The sequence below is a fragment of the Dromiciops gliroides genome, chromosome 4 (genome assembly GCF_019393635.1).
Source record: "Dromiciops gliroides isolate mDroGli1 chromosome 4, mDroGli1.pri, whole genome shotgun sequence".
Taxonomy (NCBI): Eukaryota; Metazoa; Chordata; class Mammalia; order Microbiotheria; family Microbiotheriidae; genus Dromiciops; species Dromiciops gliroides.
The window spans coordinates 52,584,324-52,600,351 of record NC_057864.1 but is presented as its reverse complement, the minus strand read 5'-3'; the positions used below and the strand labels follow the sequence as shown (position 1 = coordinate 52,600,351).

The 16,028-nt window shown below is 43.7% G+C and overlaps 1 protein-coding gene across 2 annotated transcripts; it reads right to left on the bottom strand.

Moving 5' to 3' along the window:
- Nucleotides 1-980: 980 nt before the first annotated feature.
- On the bottom strand, nucleotides 981-15,405 carry LOC122752839 (low affinity immunoglobulin gamma Fc region receptor II-b-like). 2 transcript variants are annotated; one of them, XM_043999773.1, is made up of 7 exons: nucleotides 15,228-15,405; nucleotides 12,031-12,051; nucleotides 9,484-9,738; nucleotides 7,103-7,357; nucleotides 5,605-5,721; nucleotides 3,266-3,297; nucleotides 981-3,099 (listed from the first exon to the last, which is right to left on the bottom strand). In XM_043999773.1, exons 1-7 carry the CDS (start codon nucleotides 15,301-15,303, stop codon nucleotides 3,010-3,012), a joined length of 846 nt encoding a protein of 281 aa, XP_043855708.1. In that variant the 5' UTR covers nucleotides 15,304-15,405; the 3' UTR covers nucleotides 981-3,009. The 2 variants fall into 2 exon arrangements, 1 of the variants encoding a protein (XP_043855708.1); XR_006356211.1 differs by having other exon boundaries at nucleotides 2,997-3,099; nucleotides 5,605-5,774.
- Nucleotides 15,406-16,028: the final 623 nt, after the last annotated feature.

Here is a 16,028-nt window from a genome sequence, read left to right as displayed (position 1 = left end):
GGCATGTAAGCAACCACAGGCCTGCTTGCTCTTAAACCTAGGAACAGAAATCTGATAGAAATCTGATTCTCTATTGTCAAAAGCTTGGCGTGCCTGTATCCCTCCCTCATTGGGCCACTGCCACTCAAGTCCACTTCCTAATACCATAGTGTTCCTGTTTCCTAACACCACAGCACTCCCACTTCTGCTCCAGCAGAGACCCCCTACTATTTCTCCCTAGCCAACCACTGGACCCCTTCACCAGTCTGTGATCCAAGTTTCAGAAGAAGCCCCTGATGCTAAAGATGCTCTGGAGACATGGCCTGCCTGGGGCTATATCAGTGTCACATTCTGAGCTCCTCTCTCACCCTGGTGTAGATAGAAGAAACAACCTTCTACTTTCCATCACTGAATCCTGAGGGGTTGAGCACATGAGAAACAGAAACCCAAGCATTTGGTCCTACTTATATGCCTTTTCTTTTCTCATCACAGTTCATTTTACCCCAAAATAAAGGCACAGCTTCAGCCAACCCCAAGCTTTATCCTTCAGGAAACCTGCCATTGAGTAGGAAAATGGAAGCAGGTCAGTGGTGGAGAAAGTCAGTTGGTTCTCTGCTCCTTCTCTACTCCAAGGAATTCTTTACCCCTTTATGTGGGATGGACCCCTTCAGCAGTCTGGTGAAGACAATAGACCCCTTCTCAATATAATGGTTTTTCAAAGAATTAAAAGAGTACATACATTACAGTTAGAAGTTAGTGAAAATAAGGTGTATTTTTTCCTATCTGAGACCACAGACACCTCTGCATCCAAGTTAAGAAGCCTTGCTCTATATCCCCTTATATCAGGAGGCCTAAGTCCTTTCTTTTTTTTTTTCTTTTTTCTTTCTTTTTTTTTTTTCTAAGTCCTTTCTGTACTTGAAGACAAAAGTCCCTTGCCCACCTGGAGGCCCTCAGCACTCATTGTGGTTGAATGACTGAAGAGAGAAGACACTTGAACTGGCTTATGAGCAAATAACAATGATTTATTATATGTAGGATCACAGAATGTTAGAGCTGGAAGTGACATTAGAGATTGTATGATCCAACCCCTCTCATTTTACAGATGAGTAAACTGAAGTCCTGAGTGGCGGCATTGGAAATTCCTGGGAAAAGAACTGAATTTGGTGTCAGGAGAGGCTTAGGTTGGAATCTTGCCTCTGACACTTATTGGCTCATTGTGAGTATGGGCAAGTCAGGTCAGCAATCTTTACCTCAGTTTTCCCATCTACAAAATGGGAAGAATAATTATTCTGAGGATCAAGTGAGACTATGTGTGCAAAACATTTTGCAAACCTTAAGGCCCTTCATAAATGTCACCTAAGTGACTTGCCCAAGGTGTAATTTCAGAGCCGGACTGCAAAGGCACTAAAACAGATAATTGAAGAGCATGAGGTCAAGAAGGTTTAAGAAACATCACTTTCATTAATGAAGCATACATCCTGAGAACACAGAATGTATATCCTTGACCTTATCCCATGGAGAGACCAGGAGAAGTGAGCGGGAGAGGGAAAGAAGTGTTGTCCCTGTTTTAGGAAGTCAGAGATAACAGCATCCTGATACACAGTAAGTGCTTAATGAGCATCATGGAATTGAACTCAGATCATCTAGTAAAACCCTCTCTTTTTGCAGGTGGGGAACCTGAGGCCCAGCTAGCTGAGCTGACTTTCCCAATGTCATGTTACTAGTATGAAGAAGAGGCATAGTTCAAAGTGAGGCTCTCTGCCTTCAGCTCCAGTATTCCTTCTACAGCACCATGCCACCTCTCATCCCAAAATACCTTTGATCCCCCTACCCTACCCACTCCACTTACTCTGGCCAAGGAGAGTAGGCCCGAACCAGAACAGCAGCACTAAGATTCCCATCTCCCAGGGAAACAACCCCTGCCTCGAAAGGAATGATTACAATGATATTCCCTGACCTCCTTCCCAAATTCATCTTTCTTAAATCCCTTGTATGCCTTACCTGCCTCCTGCTCCCTACAAGCCAGATTCACATGGAGCCCCAAAGCCTTTAGCACCAAGGACTCTACACTGGCAGTGAGGTTCTTATGACGCTGTTGAATCTGACTTGGTAGTTCAGGGGCATTTCCTCTTCCTCAGGCTTCCTACATCATTGTAAGTCTAGGGCTTCAAGGGAGAGCACAGGCAGAAAGTACTAATATAAAAATCAAAAGAGGTCTCCATAAAGCACCAGATTTTTTAAAAAAGTAGGCTGTGACAAAACAGCAGCCTGAGGCCCACTGTTTTCTGCCCCAGTACCAAACATTTCAGCACCAAACATTGGGGAAAACTTAGAAATGGGACAAGGTGATTGAGGGTACAGAGATACCCTATGTCAACTGTAGATCATCTTCAGCTAAGGGGAGGCATGCTCAAGCACCTCTTGCCCTTACTCCAACACCTATAGAAAGAGAAAACTGCACTAGAACTCAGACCTGCCCTAGCTAGGTAGCAATTTCAGGAGGGAGCAGAGCAATTCCTCTAAAAGGGCATTTTGTTTTGGGGTTGTTTTTGTGTTTTTGTTGTTTGTTTTTTTAAGGGGGCAATGGGGGTCAAGTGACTTGCCCAGGGTCACACAGCTAGTAAATGTTAAGTGTCTGAGGCCGGACTTGAACCCAGGTCCTCCCGAATCCAAGGCCAGTGCTTTATCCACTGTGCCACCTAGCTGCCCCTAAAAGGGCATTTTGGATTGTCCAAAGTACTGTGCAAGAGTGCTTCAGGGTACGAAATCATTTGGATTGGGTAGATGTTGGCAGCATAGACAAGTAGTATAAATACTGACAGTCAATTGCCTTCAGGTCTTTAAAAGCAGTTTTTGATTCATGCAGATAACTGTCAATGAAATTTTTCTAATCCATTTTTCCTGGAATGCCAAAGTTGGCTCAGGAGTCAGCTGGTCTCCAGCCTTAGGTCCACCAGGTCCCTCAACCTGGTACTTGTGGGAACAAGCAGATTAGGGTCCCTGCAGGAGGGATGGAGGTGGTCATGACTATTACTGATTCTGATAAATTGAGTGTCTTGATGCTTCTTCCTCAGGGTTATCTGTGTTCTTTAGAAGTGAATAAGACATGGAATTCTCCACCTAGAGAAAGCAAAGAGATGAGGAAGAATTGAGTGGATGGTGGAGAGGTGAGATACATAGAACACAATAGATGGAGCATGAGGGAAATATAATAGAGTCCACTAAAGGAAAGGGAGAACAGGATCGAATGAGGGTACATGGGGAGGAAGCTGAGCACCACACTTACCTCAGTCCTTCCTGTCTCATCAGGAGCATTGGCTGTGAATGAAAAGAAAAGCTGTCAGGCCCAGACATTGCTACATTGAAGGGTTTATAAAGTGCCAGAGACACTGTTGCAAGTGTTACTGCTATTTGTATGGATAAGACAAGCTAAAAAGTACAACCCAATCTTCTACCCTAAAAAAAAAAAAAAAGATCCAAGCTTGCCTCATCCTCAGCCCATGTACGTAAGCCAAGAGCAAGGTGGCCAGATTCCTTCCCTGAGCCCTCCCTACCTCCCAGCCCCACAGCCTCCACTCCAGAGTACTGAGCCCCAACTCCTTCCCTCTTCATCATGCTTCTTAGCTGAACATCTTCATCTTCTTCTAATGACACTGGATTTGAACCCAGAAGATCTGGATTTGAATCCTGCTTCTACCCCTTAGAATCTGTATATAATAGAGTGAAAAGAAGGCTGCATGTGGATGGAGTCAAAGTTGAGCTTTGCCACATGTGTGTCTTTGAGCATGTCACTCAACTTCTATGGGCCTCCGTTTCCCCATCTGTGAAGTGAGGGGGTTGGACTTAATGATCTCTGAGGTCATTTTCATCTCTAAATGCATGATTCTGTAATATCATTATCTTGGGCAGATCATATGATCCTTGTTGAATATCAGTTACTTCATCTGTAAAATGGGGGAAATAATGCTTATACTACTTAACTCACAGGGTTACCATGAGGATTAAATTCTATTATTACCTCCCTTCCCCTCACTTCTGACCTCACAGTGGTCCTGAGAGTCCTAAACTAGCCCTAGATCTCCCTCATTCCTCTTTCTGAGAAACACTGTCCTGAACTCCTGGTGGTATAGGCTTTGCCATGTACTCTCTGCACTATTTCCCATCTCCAGTTTTGTCCTAGATATGCTACACAGCTAACCAAGAGAGCAGAGCTTGTGCCCTTCTTGTAGCTCTGCTGACCTCCCATAAGCTTCCTTTTCTTTAGCCTCTGGACCACCTTGCACTTCCAACTTGGGTAAGGTGTATCCGTGTCCCATCAAACACTGGGACAGGCAGTGAGAAAGCCACCTGTACTCACTTGGTTCCTGTGGGAGATTCTCTCATTCCCTGTATTTAGGGATGTCTGGGAGGGCTAAGGCAGGGCACATAAAAGGTTTGTGGTACAATGGGACAGTCATGAACCTCAAGACCATGACCAGGGGAAAAGGTTGCATTAAAAGAGAAACAGATGCTCCTGCCACACACACACACACACACACACACACACACACACACACACACACACACACACCACTCAATGAGACACTTTCTCAGATAGTGGGAAGGAAACAATACAAAGACCCTAGGATTTCTGTACTGCAGATATTAGGCCAGGAGAGGTGGTGGAGGGGGAAGCACCAATCCTCATCTTACAAGAGAGAGGTCAGTGTCCAAGGTCCAACAGTGGTTGAACCACTACCACCTCCCACCTTTCCCCAAACTACTGCTAAGAGAGACCAGGGCTCCCACCTCCCCTGAGAATTTGGCTCCAAATCACTGAGGCCCCTCCGTTTAGCATTCAGGTTATTCAGGGAAACATTTCTGGAAGCACGGGGAGGAGAAAGGCAGCCAAGGGTAGTGAAAAGAGACCAGATTAGAAGCTGGAGGACTACTGTAGCTTAGACTCTGTCCCCTTCCTGTTTGTGTGACCTCAGACAAGCTGCTTAGGCTTCCTAAGCCCCCATTTCCTCATCTGTAAAGTCAGGAGACTTTGCTAGATGACCTAGGAGATCCCTTCCTGCTCTCAGTCTGGGATCCTATGGCATTTCAATCATTGCTTTCCCATTTCCACCACCCCACACACACATCCTGTCCCTCACTGAGGGCACCACTGAAGAAGCCAGATGGGAAATTCCAGCCCAAAGAAATGGAGGTGGTCATCAGTAAATCAAGAGGATTGCCCAAAGAGACAAGAATGCTGATAATTAAGTGGAATAGCTAGGGGGTGAGTCTGAGAGGTCACTCAGTCTTCTAGATCTTAGTGTCTCTCAGTTACTATTTTTATCTCTGTCTCTTTTTCTTACTATATTTCTTATCATATCTTTGTTTCTCCAGTAAATTAGCTTTTCAAGTGATAAGTTGTGATACTTTTAATTTATTAGATTTCTAAAGCAACATCTCCAAGCTCTGTGCTTTAGCATCTGGGGGGTAAAAGAACTCCCCTGTTGTGTTAAAGAATCTCACAGTTATAAGTAAGTGTATGGCAGGGGATTCTGTAGGCCAGGGAAACAAATGGTCATGATGCAGAGTCTGGGAAAGGACAACATTGGCATCTTGGCCCAGAAAAAAACAAGGGGAACCACATACCTGCTCTCTTGTGTCTCTTGTAGTAATACAGGGCAGCAGCAGCAGCTGCAATTGTAGCAATCACAACCAGCAGGACCACAGCTATTATAACTCCTTTTGCGGTGCTTGGCTTCCCTCCTGATCTTGGGAGAGAGAGATCTCAGGATACACAGTACTTTCCTTCCCTACCTCTACCCTCCCCTTACCCTCCACTATTGCTAACTCAGCCTTGCCCCAGGTTTCCTTCCCCTTTACTCCTCTCTTAGCTTGAGTAGCCAAGCACCCTCCTAGTCTTAGTCTCCTGCCTTCTTTGAAATCTCACCTCAAACCTCACCATCTGCAAGAAGCCTTCTCAGTCCCCCTTAGTTCTACCTTCCCTCTAGGGTGAGCTCCATTTGATCCTGGATGTATCTTGATTATACAGAGTGCCTTGGATCTTATCTCCCCCATTAGATTCAAGTCAGAGTGTTTATTCTTTCTTTGTATCCACAGGGCTTAGCATAGGATGGGAGATGGCACTTAAATGCTTGTCTCTTTTTTCTTGACTTGATCCAGGCTCCTTCACTCTACTGAAGGAGCCCTTAGTTCATAACCTGGCAGAGGAGCCCCATGAGGCAGAAGAAAAGACCACTCCTAAGGCCTCTCTTACAAGGAGAGGCCACTTGCACAGCCTTACACAGTCTGCCTGGATATAGAAGGATCCTGAAGGAGATGGCCTAGGAGATGAAAGAGGACAGGTTGTGGGATTCTAGGAGTACTTTATAAGCTATGTATCTGGATGATCTCCCCCTACTTAAGGGGTTCCACTGATATTCTGGGGCAAGCTCTTCTAGAGTCATTTAAAAGCTATCTTTTGGGGGAGCATGGCAATGAGGGTTAAGTGACTTGCCCAGGGTCACACAGTCAAAGTGTCAAGTGTCTGAGGTCAAATTTGAACTCAGGTCCTCCTGAATTCAGGGCCTGTGCTTTATCCACTGAGCCACCTAGATGGCCCCTAAAAGCTATCTTCATAATGCTTATCACTTGGGAGGTGTGGTCTCCAAAGGAAGTGAGCATGGAGAAACTGGACCTCTGGCTATGACTACTCAAACCCCTGGGCATTTGACTTGATGGACACATGAGGATACTGCCATGATTCTCTATGACTCTTTGCCTCAAATGGAATTACTGAGAGAGGTGGTATGCCATAGTGTAGAGGGTGCTGGGCTTGGAATAAGGAAGACCCATATTCAGGTCCTGCTGTTGTATTATCATGGAGAGGTAACATTTCTCTGTGTCTCAATTTCTTACCTCCCAAATGATAATAATAGAAATAATAATGCCTGTGGGATAGATTTTTTGTGGAGATCTCATGGGATAGGCATGAAAAATGGTTCACAAACCTAAAAATGTTACCTAAATGACAGTTATTCCTATTATCTCTTTCTAGCATTTCTTGTCCACCCCATAAAAAAACCACATGATCTCTATCCTAAATACCCATCTCTTCCCTTCAAATGCCTTGGCCAAGTCTGCTTACCTTGGACAGTGATAACCAGAGTTGCAGATACATGAGTAATATGCCCCATCTGCCCTGTACAGTAGTAGGATCCACTGTGAGTATGGTTCACATGAGAGATAAAATAGTTAAAATTCTGAAATTCATATTCTAAGGCTCTGCCATTATGGTAGTATATGACTTTATGCATCAGTTTATTCCTCCAACTGTGGCACCTCAGTGTCATAGGGTCACCTTCCATGAATTCCAATCTCTCCACTTGAAGTAGCACCCAATCTGAAAGACAAACACAAAGGCCATTAACTCAAGACATTTCAACCTGTCCTAGAGCCTTGGGCCATCTAAGACTTCCTGCCATTTCCAAAGACAAAGAAAAGCAGACCCTGACTCTGAACAATGATTCTAATCACTGAAACTGGCATGAGAACATGTAGAATGATATTTGGTAGGGTCAACCCACATGTTGTTGTTGTTGTTTGTCCTTCATTTTCAAATTGGACCAATGTCGTCATAGGGTGATGTCTTGACTCATGGATGAATTGGATTTGAGTGAGGCAGAGTTGCAAAGAGTCATCAACCTCACTCTCTTCTAGAGTCATCAAAGTGCAGTGGCAAGACAAAAGTGAGGACAACTGGTGATCACCCAGAATGAAATCGATGAGCTTGCCATCTCATATATCTGACCAAGCTCTAAGCACTCCACAATGCATGCTTCATCTCCCTTCATGGTAACTAGAACAAAGTCTACCCATTTCACTGGCAGAAATCTTCACATGCTTGAAGTAGACAACCTATTAACTTGGCAATGGTTTAGTGGTTGACTGATTACCCTCAACCTAGTTTAGTACATCTGCCAAGACAGGTGATCAGTACACATGTCACAGCTACTTAGAACTACAGAAGATAGTTGAATGTCAGGTGGACACAAAAGGTGGATGAGCAGCCCAGAAAAGAGCTTGCCAAACTGTCACAATAGAGGTACTGGTCCTCCTCGAACTCCCATAAACCCTATCTGCCCACATCATGCCTTTCAGTGGGTTCACCACCTATTAGAACCCAATAGATGAGGAAAAAAATGGGGAGAATATGCAGGTAAGACAAACAAGGTGGCAACTTGGGAGGAATTAAAGAAGTAGGCAGGGGCAGAAAAATCTAAAACATTTAGACAGTGTGGGGCTACTTGTAATCTGGAGCCATAACCCTCAACCTTCAGAGGATGTAGTAAAGCATGATGAACTGACTGTGGGACTCTACTGCTCAACCAACTTCAGTGGCTCCCCATTGCCTCTAGGATAAAATGCAAATTCTTTTGTGTAGGTTTTTAAAGGCCTTTACAACCTAGTCAGACTCACTGGACATCATTCTCCCCTCCCTTGAATTTGACCATCCAATCAAACTGGCTTTCTCTCTGTTCCTCCCAACTCCATACTTTTCCATTGGCCATGTCTACATCCCACCCTCACTCCCATGCCTGGAATGTACCACTTTCTTTTCTCTCCCTCATAATGTTCCTCTTTTCTTATAAGATGCAGCCCAGGCAATTTTTTCTGCACAAAGCCTTTCCTGGTCTTCTTAACTGCTAGCAGCCTTCCTTCCAGAATTCACTGTATATATTTCTACTTATTAATTTTTTATTAATATGCCACATACTGCCACCAACAGTTGATCCAACTCTGATTTTGTATGTGTATATGTATATATGTTACATATATATATAGTATGTGTATATACATGTACACATATATATTATATGTACTTGTTATTTCCCCTATTAGGATGTAAGCTCTTTGTGACCAGGAATTGTTTCATTCTCTGTATCTGTACAGGTAGGCCAGAAGTAAGGAAGGGTTCTGATGATTTAATAACTATTTGAAAATTATTTTTTATTTATTATTCACCATTAATGAGATTTGATTTTTCACATGTAATGTAAATTCATTTCTTATATGTACTCTATATAATGTTATGATATTAAAAATTAAAATCAAAAAATAAAGGAGGTATTAAATATTTGTGACTTTGGCACACCAAGTATTTCCAGTGGTTATTACATGGTAGGCCTTTACTAAATACTTATTGATTGATTAAATATAAGTCCCTATTTTCCTGGTCACTTAGGAGGGAGTTTTGGAAATTTCCTAACAAAAATAAGTAGTGAAAAAAGACACAGCCAGTGAGAGAAATTTACAAAAAAGCAGTCTAAACTCATATCTTAGTAAGGACAATAGTGAAAAGGAGAATTAAAAAAACTTGTAGATCTCTCGGGAACTCTCCCACCCATTCCCCTTGACATTAGTTCTCCCAATAAACAGAATATGTCACTTTTCAGGCTGTATCATAAGCAAATTTCATCTCCTCTCCTCCCATTCCACCTTACCCCAGGCTTCTTATCCTTCACTTACCACTAGTGACCTGTAGTTTCACAGAGTTGCTGAGGGCAGTTTGTTTTGTCCGGCACTGGTATTCCCCACTGTCCTTGATGTTGACAGCTGGAATGTTATAGGCATCCTGGTGGATGGGGAAAGATGACCCATTGTGGAACCATTCAATGGATTCCTCTCCAGGGGTTTGGAACCCCTCACATATAAAAGTCACATTGTCTTCTCTGAGCACATTGAACCAAGGGGGTTCCAGGATCAGTGATGCCCTTGGTGGACCTGATGAAGGCAGAGAGGAGAGGGGAATGAAGAAAAGGAGCCTCCAAGGAGGAGCCCATAACATCCCAGATCTAAGGGGAGGACACCAGTGACAGGCACAGGGAATAACATGGAGTGGATCTAGAAGGGTGTGGAATAGACAAAAAATTCAGAGTTGGGTCAACTGTTGGTGGCAGTTTTCTCCCACATTTAAGCTACACTGAGTCATGAGGCCACAGGGCCCTTTCCATAAAGGTGGACATCTAGGTCCCATCTGATTGGTTAAAACAAAAACATACAACAAAATATAACAAGAATCATCATTTTCTTCTCAAAGAGAGCCCATCTCAGGGAAAGTAAGAGTAAATGATCTGTAACTTCAATCTCCAACATCTAGGGGAGACTCTGAAAATTTCTGGGATCAGTATTTTTCTGTGGGAAGGAGGAGGATCCATTTACTGAGGAAATATTGTTCCTATAAGAAGAAGGAGGGGTCCCATTTGCCTGCATTCCAAGGTAATACACTCCAGGAACTACTGTCTCCTAGCCTCATCAGAAGGTCTGAATCTCTGCCCCAGTGGCTCCTCCTCCAACCCACTCAGCTGACATACATATATAGAGACCTAATATCTAATCATTATAGATACACAGACATTTGTACAATATACAATACCTATACTCATACATGGTATAGATAGCAGCACCCACAGACTGTGAGCTCCTTGAGAGAAGAGACTTTTTTCCCTTTCTTTGCATGCCCAACAAGTATTAGTTTCTGAGACATCAGAACCACTTAATAACTACTTGTTGACTTTATTTGACTTGACCCATACAGCACATACAGAGACATTTAGAGATCATTTAGGGCAGGAGAAAAATGCTGGGTTTGGATTCAAGAATATGAGGTTCAAATTCCAGTTTAGCCACTTCCTACTTGTTGCCCAAGGTCAACTCAGTTAACCTTTCTTGGACTCAGTTTCCTCATCTACAAAATGAGGAGGTTGGATTAGATGAAGCTTCCCACTTGGATCCATGACACATAAAATATGTTGACAACCTCATAGCATCCATAGACGCACAAAACACAGAAGTGTCATGGGGATTGGGGATGGGAAATGTAACGATTGGAATGATGCCACCTGCTGGAGACTTACTGTAGGAAAGTTCCACCACGAGGAGAAGGCCTCTGAGGGCAAGGCCATGCAGCTTTTCTTTGGCATCAGGGATGTTTGCTTGTGGGAGGAAGAGGGGGTGAGACTGACGCTTTGTCTCTTTCATGTGGACTCTGGCAGAGAGCAGAGCTAGAAACATGCTCTCCCTTTGATAGATAGATGAATCTAGGCCTTTCTCTCTTTCTTAACCAAATTCTTATTCTCCTTAATAAATGCTTAAAAGTCTAACTCTTGCTAAAGCTTATAATTTATTGGCAACCACTCATTAGATATTTTAGACAGATTAGCTAGAATTTTAGCCCCTTACAAAAACAAGGATTTATTAAGTGTCTACTATGTGCCAAGCACTGTACTAAGTGTTTTATACACTTTTTCTCATTTGATCCTAAATCATAAGATTTGAAACTGAAAGGGACCATAGACATTATCTAGTAAAATTTCTTAATTTTAGAGATGAGAAAACTGGAGCTTGAAGGAGCTATATAACAAGGTCAGATGGGTAGTAAATAGCAGACTTTTTTTCCCCCATGGAGCAGGCAGTGAAATATACACAAGATTTGCTCAAACACAGGAAAACATGGGGACACACCAGAGAAGACTAACCCTTTTTGGAGGGTATATTCTCCCTGTCACTTTTGAGAATGAAAACCAAAGTTCCTGAGCAGCTAGGTGGCACCGTGGATCGAACACAGGGTCGGGAATTAAGAGGATCTGAATTTTAATCTCACCTCAGACACTTCCTAGCTGTGTGACCCTGGGCAAGTCTCTTAACCCTCAATTGCTTTAAAGCATCCGGGGCCATCTCCAGTCATCCTGATCTATATCTTGCCACTGGACCCAGATGGCTCTGGAGGAGAGAATGAAGTTGATGACTTTGCACAGACCTTCCACACTTAAATCCAATTCACTACAAGTCAAGACATCACCCAGATGTCATGGTCCTCTTTGAGAAGGAAGGACTAAAACAATAACAAGAAAGGACAACAAACAGCCTTGGCTCCAGTTAGGATACTAGCTACTGACCTGGAGATACTGTGCTGATATGGGCAGGGAAAAGGGTGGGGAGCAGGGTGTTTAAAAGGAAAAAAAAAAAAGGAAAGAAAGGGGAAAAAAAGAGGCCCAAACTGAATACAGAACTTACCATTACTCCTGATGGCTGGAGCTGCAAGAGACCAGAAAGCAGGGATTAGACCAGGACAGGGAACCCAGGGGCAGGGGAGCTACACCATGGAACTACAACTAGCCAGGCTAGGGACCCAGACAAGCCTGTTGTGCTATCTTTCCCCAGTGTTCCTCAGAGCTGGCTGGGATAATAGTGACTGCAGGGGCACTGGAAGCCCCCTCCCCTCCACAAAAGAAGAAAACAACTTAACCATCTGAAATTCTAACATTGAAGACATTCCCATGACTTAATATTTTGTTCCCTTTTAAAATGCAAACGTCTTCCCACCTCAATGTGAATGAGTTTATTGAATTAAATCCTTTCTTGGGAGTGGGATTTAATCCAAGAGTCCAAGTTTATCCAAGTTTAATCCAAGAACAGGGAGGATAAGGAAAGGAGTCTCTGGGGGAAGGGCTATTATATCTGGCTATGCTTTTTCTTTGTCTTCTTTGTCCTTCTAAAATCTGTTCTTTTTTTTTTAACATTCTTTTAAGAAATCTTTAGTTCCAATTTCTCTCTCCTCTATTCACTGAGAAGGTAAGAAATGGGCAATCATTTATTTATTTATTTATTTATTTATTTGGGGGCAATTGGAGTTAAGTGACTTGCCCAGGGTCACACAGGTAGTAAGTGTTAAGTGTCTGAGGCCGGATTTGAACTCAGGTCCTCCTGACTCCAGGGCCAGTACTCTATCCACTGTGCCACCTAGCTGCCCCTGGGCTATCATTTATACATGTGAGGTCATACAAAACATTTTTCCATATTGCTGGCTCTACTTCTTAAGAACTATGAATGACTTTGGGGGCTTCATGCCTTCCTTAGGATTTGAGAGTAGTCATTAGCTAGAGTATTCAGTAGATAGAGAACTGGGCCTAGGCAAGAAAACCTGAGTTCACAACTAGAGCTCAGATACTTACTGGCTGTGTGATCTTGGGCAAGTCTCTCTCTCTTTTTTTTTTTTAATATACATATATATTTTTTAATTTTTGCAGGGCAATGAGGGTTAAGTGACTTGCCCAGGGTCACATAGCTAGTTAAGTGTCAAGTGTCTGAGGATGGATTTGAACTCAGGTCCTCCTGAATCCAAGGCCAGTGCTTTATCCACTGCGCCACCTAGCTGCCCTGGGCAAATCTCTTTAAGTCTGCCTCAGCTTCCTCAACTATCAGCTGGGGACAATCACAGCACCTACATCACAGGGCTGCTGTGAGAATCAAATGCTATAGGACTTGTAAAGCACTTTACCAGGCTTAAAGTGCTGCTTCAATGTTAGCTTTTATTATTTAGTGAAGAGGCAGAATTGGATCCTTGACTCAACAGGGGGAACAAGGCCAGGGACGTTTAGAAATTCAGAGATTATACAGAGGGAAGGTATAGGAAAATGAGAACTTCCTTCCCCCTCCCCTCATGTAGACAGATAGAGCAGGGTGCTGAGAAAAGCATCTCCCCAGCAATGGATGGAAAATGGTAAGAACTGCAGACATCCAAGCGTCTTGGACAGAGGAACTGATCTGACAGTCAGGAGACCTGGCAGTGTGACCTCAGGAAAGTCCCTTCATTTATCAAGTATTTAGGAACAGGGGCTCTGCAATTCAGTAACTGTGCCACCTTGGGCTAGACATTGAACCCTCCCTAGGCCTGAGTCTCATCTCTAAAATAGGAAAATTGGATTAGATGGCATCTCGGGTCTTTGGGGGCTCTAAGGTTCTATTCGAGCTTTTGCTCTCCCTCATTTTCTTTTCTTTTTCTTTTTTTGGTGAGGCAATTGGGGTTAAGTGACTTGCCCAGGGTCATACAGCTAGTGCCACATTTGAACTCAGGTCCATCTGAATCCAGGGCCGGTGCTTTATCCACTGCGCCACCTGGCTGCCCCTTCTCCCTCATTTTCACAACCAAGTATTGCCCATAATCAGGTTTAGGGACTTCTCTGCTTGGATCCTGTTACTGAATTATGTCTAGGGGTAGTGGAGTTCCCATGTCACTGAGTTGATAGAGCTATGGAATACCCATAAATCTGTCTGGATACCAGTATAAACTGTATGACATTTGGGGGGAGTGGAGAGGAGTGTCCAGCCATGCCCTTCCATGGACAAGCCTGGAGACTCTGGACGGCATTTTGGCCTTGGTGGGGTAGGAGATTCACATTCCCTCAGTATATCTCACCTAAACTTGAAATCTGATCTGGAGATGACTCCCCAAGAAAAGAGGAAAGAAGAGGAATTTGCTCTAAAATCAGAGGCATGGTGTGGCTTTGGAGTCAGAGGATCTGAGGCCAAATGATGACTCTGCTATCTCTGTGACTTTGGGCAAATCATTTAGCTTCTCTCGTTTTGATTTTTGATTTTTAAAATGGGGGAAGAAGGGGAGACATCTAAGTGACCACTGAAGTTTCTTCCAACTCAAAGTCTTTGATCCAGGACCACAGTTTAGAGCTTAAAACTGCACTAACATTTTTTGGGACACTCTGTATATCCATCCTTCCACACCACCACCTTGCATTCCAGGCACTTTCTATATAGCTGAAGGAAATACATGCAATTATCTCATTTATTCAAGCCTCACAATCTGCTTTTCCTGAATTACTGAAATTGGAGTCCTGTCTATTAACCGCTTCCCCCGATAAACACTTCCCTTTCCTCCACAAGCAGAGCCATCCTTAGACAAAGGGGAAAGAGTAAAAAACTGCAAAGCTTTTGCAATTTGAGCTGCAGAGGGAGAAACACCCTCAACAACCTCTTGACTGAAGCAATTTGATTCCACTGGGGTTATTAAAATACAAACATCCTGGAGATGTCTAACACTGAGTTATTATCAGTCATTTATACCATAGAGACAGTCAGGTTCTCAAAGAGTAGGCCACAGTATGAAGGAGAAGGAAAAACTATCAGAGTTCCCGGTCGGGTGAGGACACCCAAACAGGAGTGAACTTTCACTTCGCCTACAGCAGGCTGTAAGAATCAGCGTTGTTAGCAGAGAGTGTCCGACAACTTGAACAAGTCCCCTATGTCCTGATTCTAAAGAACTGCTTATGTTTAGCCCCTTCCCCTTCCCACCCCTGCTTCTTTTCCCCTTCCCCACTTGTGCTTTCCTCCCAAGTTAGGCCCCCAAAGATGCCTCAGCTAAAATTGACCCTTTGTCTTTGAACCCCCATTTTCTGCTCCATTAAGCTCAGACTCACCTAGACACAACAGCACTACCCACAGCAGTACAGAGCTGGAGATGGTGACGGGCTGAGGCACCCACAATCTCCCCATGGCAGGCAGGAGATGGCAGGAGTGGATCCCAAACAGCACAGAGGTTTCTGAAAATAGCAGCCAACACTTGTCCCACTAACCCCAGCACAGTCCACTCTAGAGGACATGTAAACACTCTTCTAAAAGAGGAAGTGAGGCTTGGCCTTCTACCTCAAAATCTCCTCCCTTCCCGCCCCTTTTACTGACCCTCCTCCCACTGAACTCCCCCTTCTTTCTGCTCCCTCCCTCTTTGCCAGTGGAATTCAGGGTTTCCTGGCCCAGCACCCACACAGCTGGAACCAACTCATTACATAACTCCAAATTCAGAGAAATCTACTAGATAGCAAACAAACTACGCCACCCTAGCCTTGGTGGAACCCCAGCTGTAAACTGGATTGTAAGAAGTTTTGCGTGCATGTGTGTGTGTGTGTGTGTGTGTGTGTGTGTGTGTGTTTGAGCACTAGCATGTGTATGTAGCATATATATTTGTGTGTATATAGAGTGCATATATGTATGTATGCACATATGTATGTTTTTGGGATAATAATCTCCCTATGCACCTTAACGGGTTGTTGTGAGGGTGAAGTATGATAATATATTTAAAGTTGTTAGCCTCAAAGCTCTATATAAATGCCAGATGTTGATTATTCAGAGGAGCCTACCCCAGACTCCAGCCCTAATTTGGAGAGACAATGGAGAAGTTTGAAAAGTACTCTTCCCTAGAGTCCCCATAATAATAACAGCTC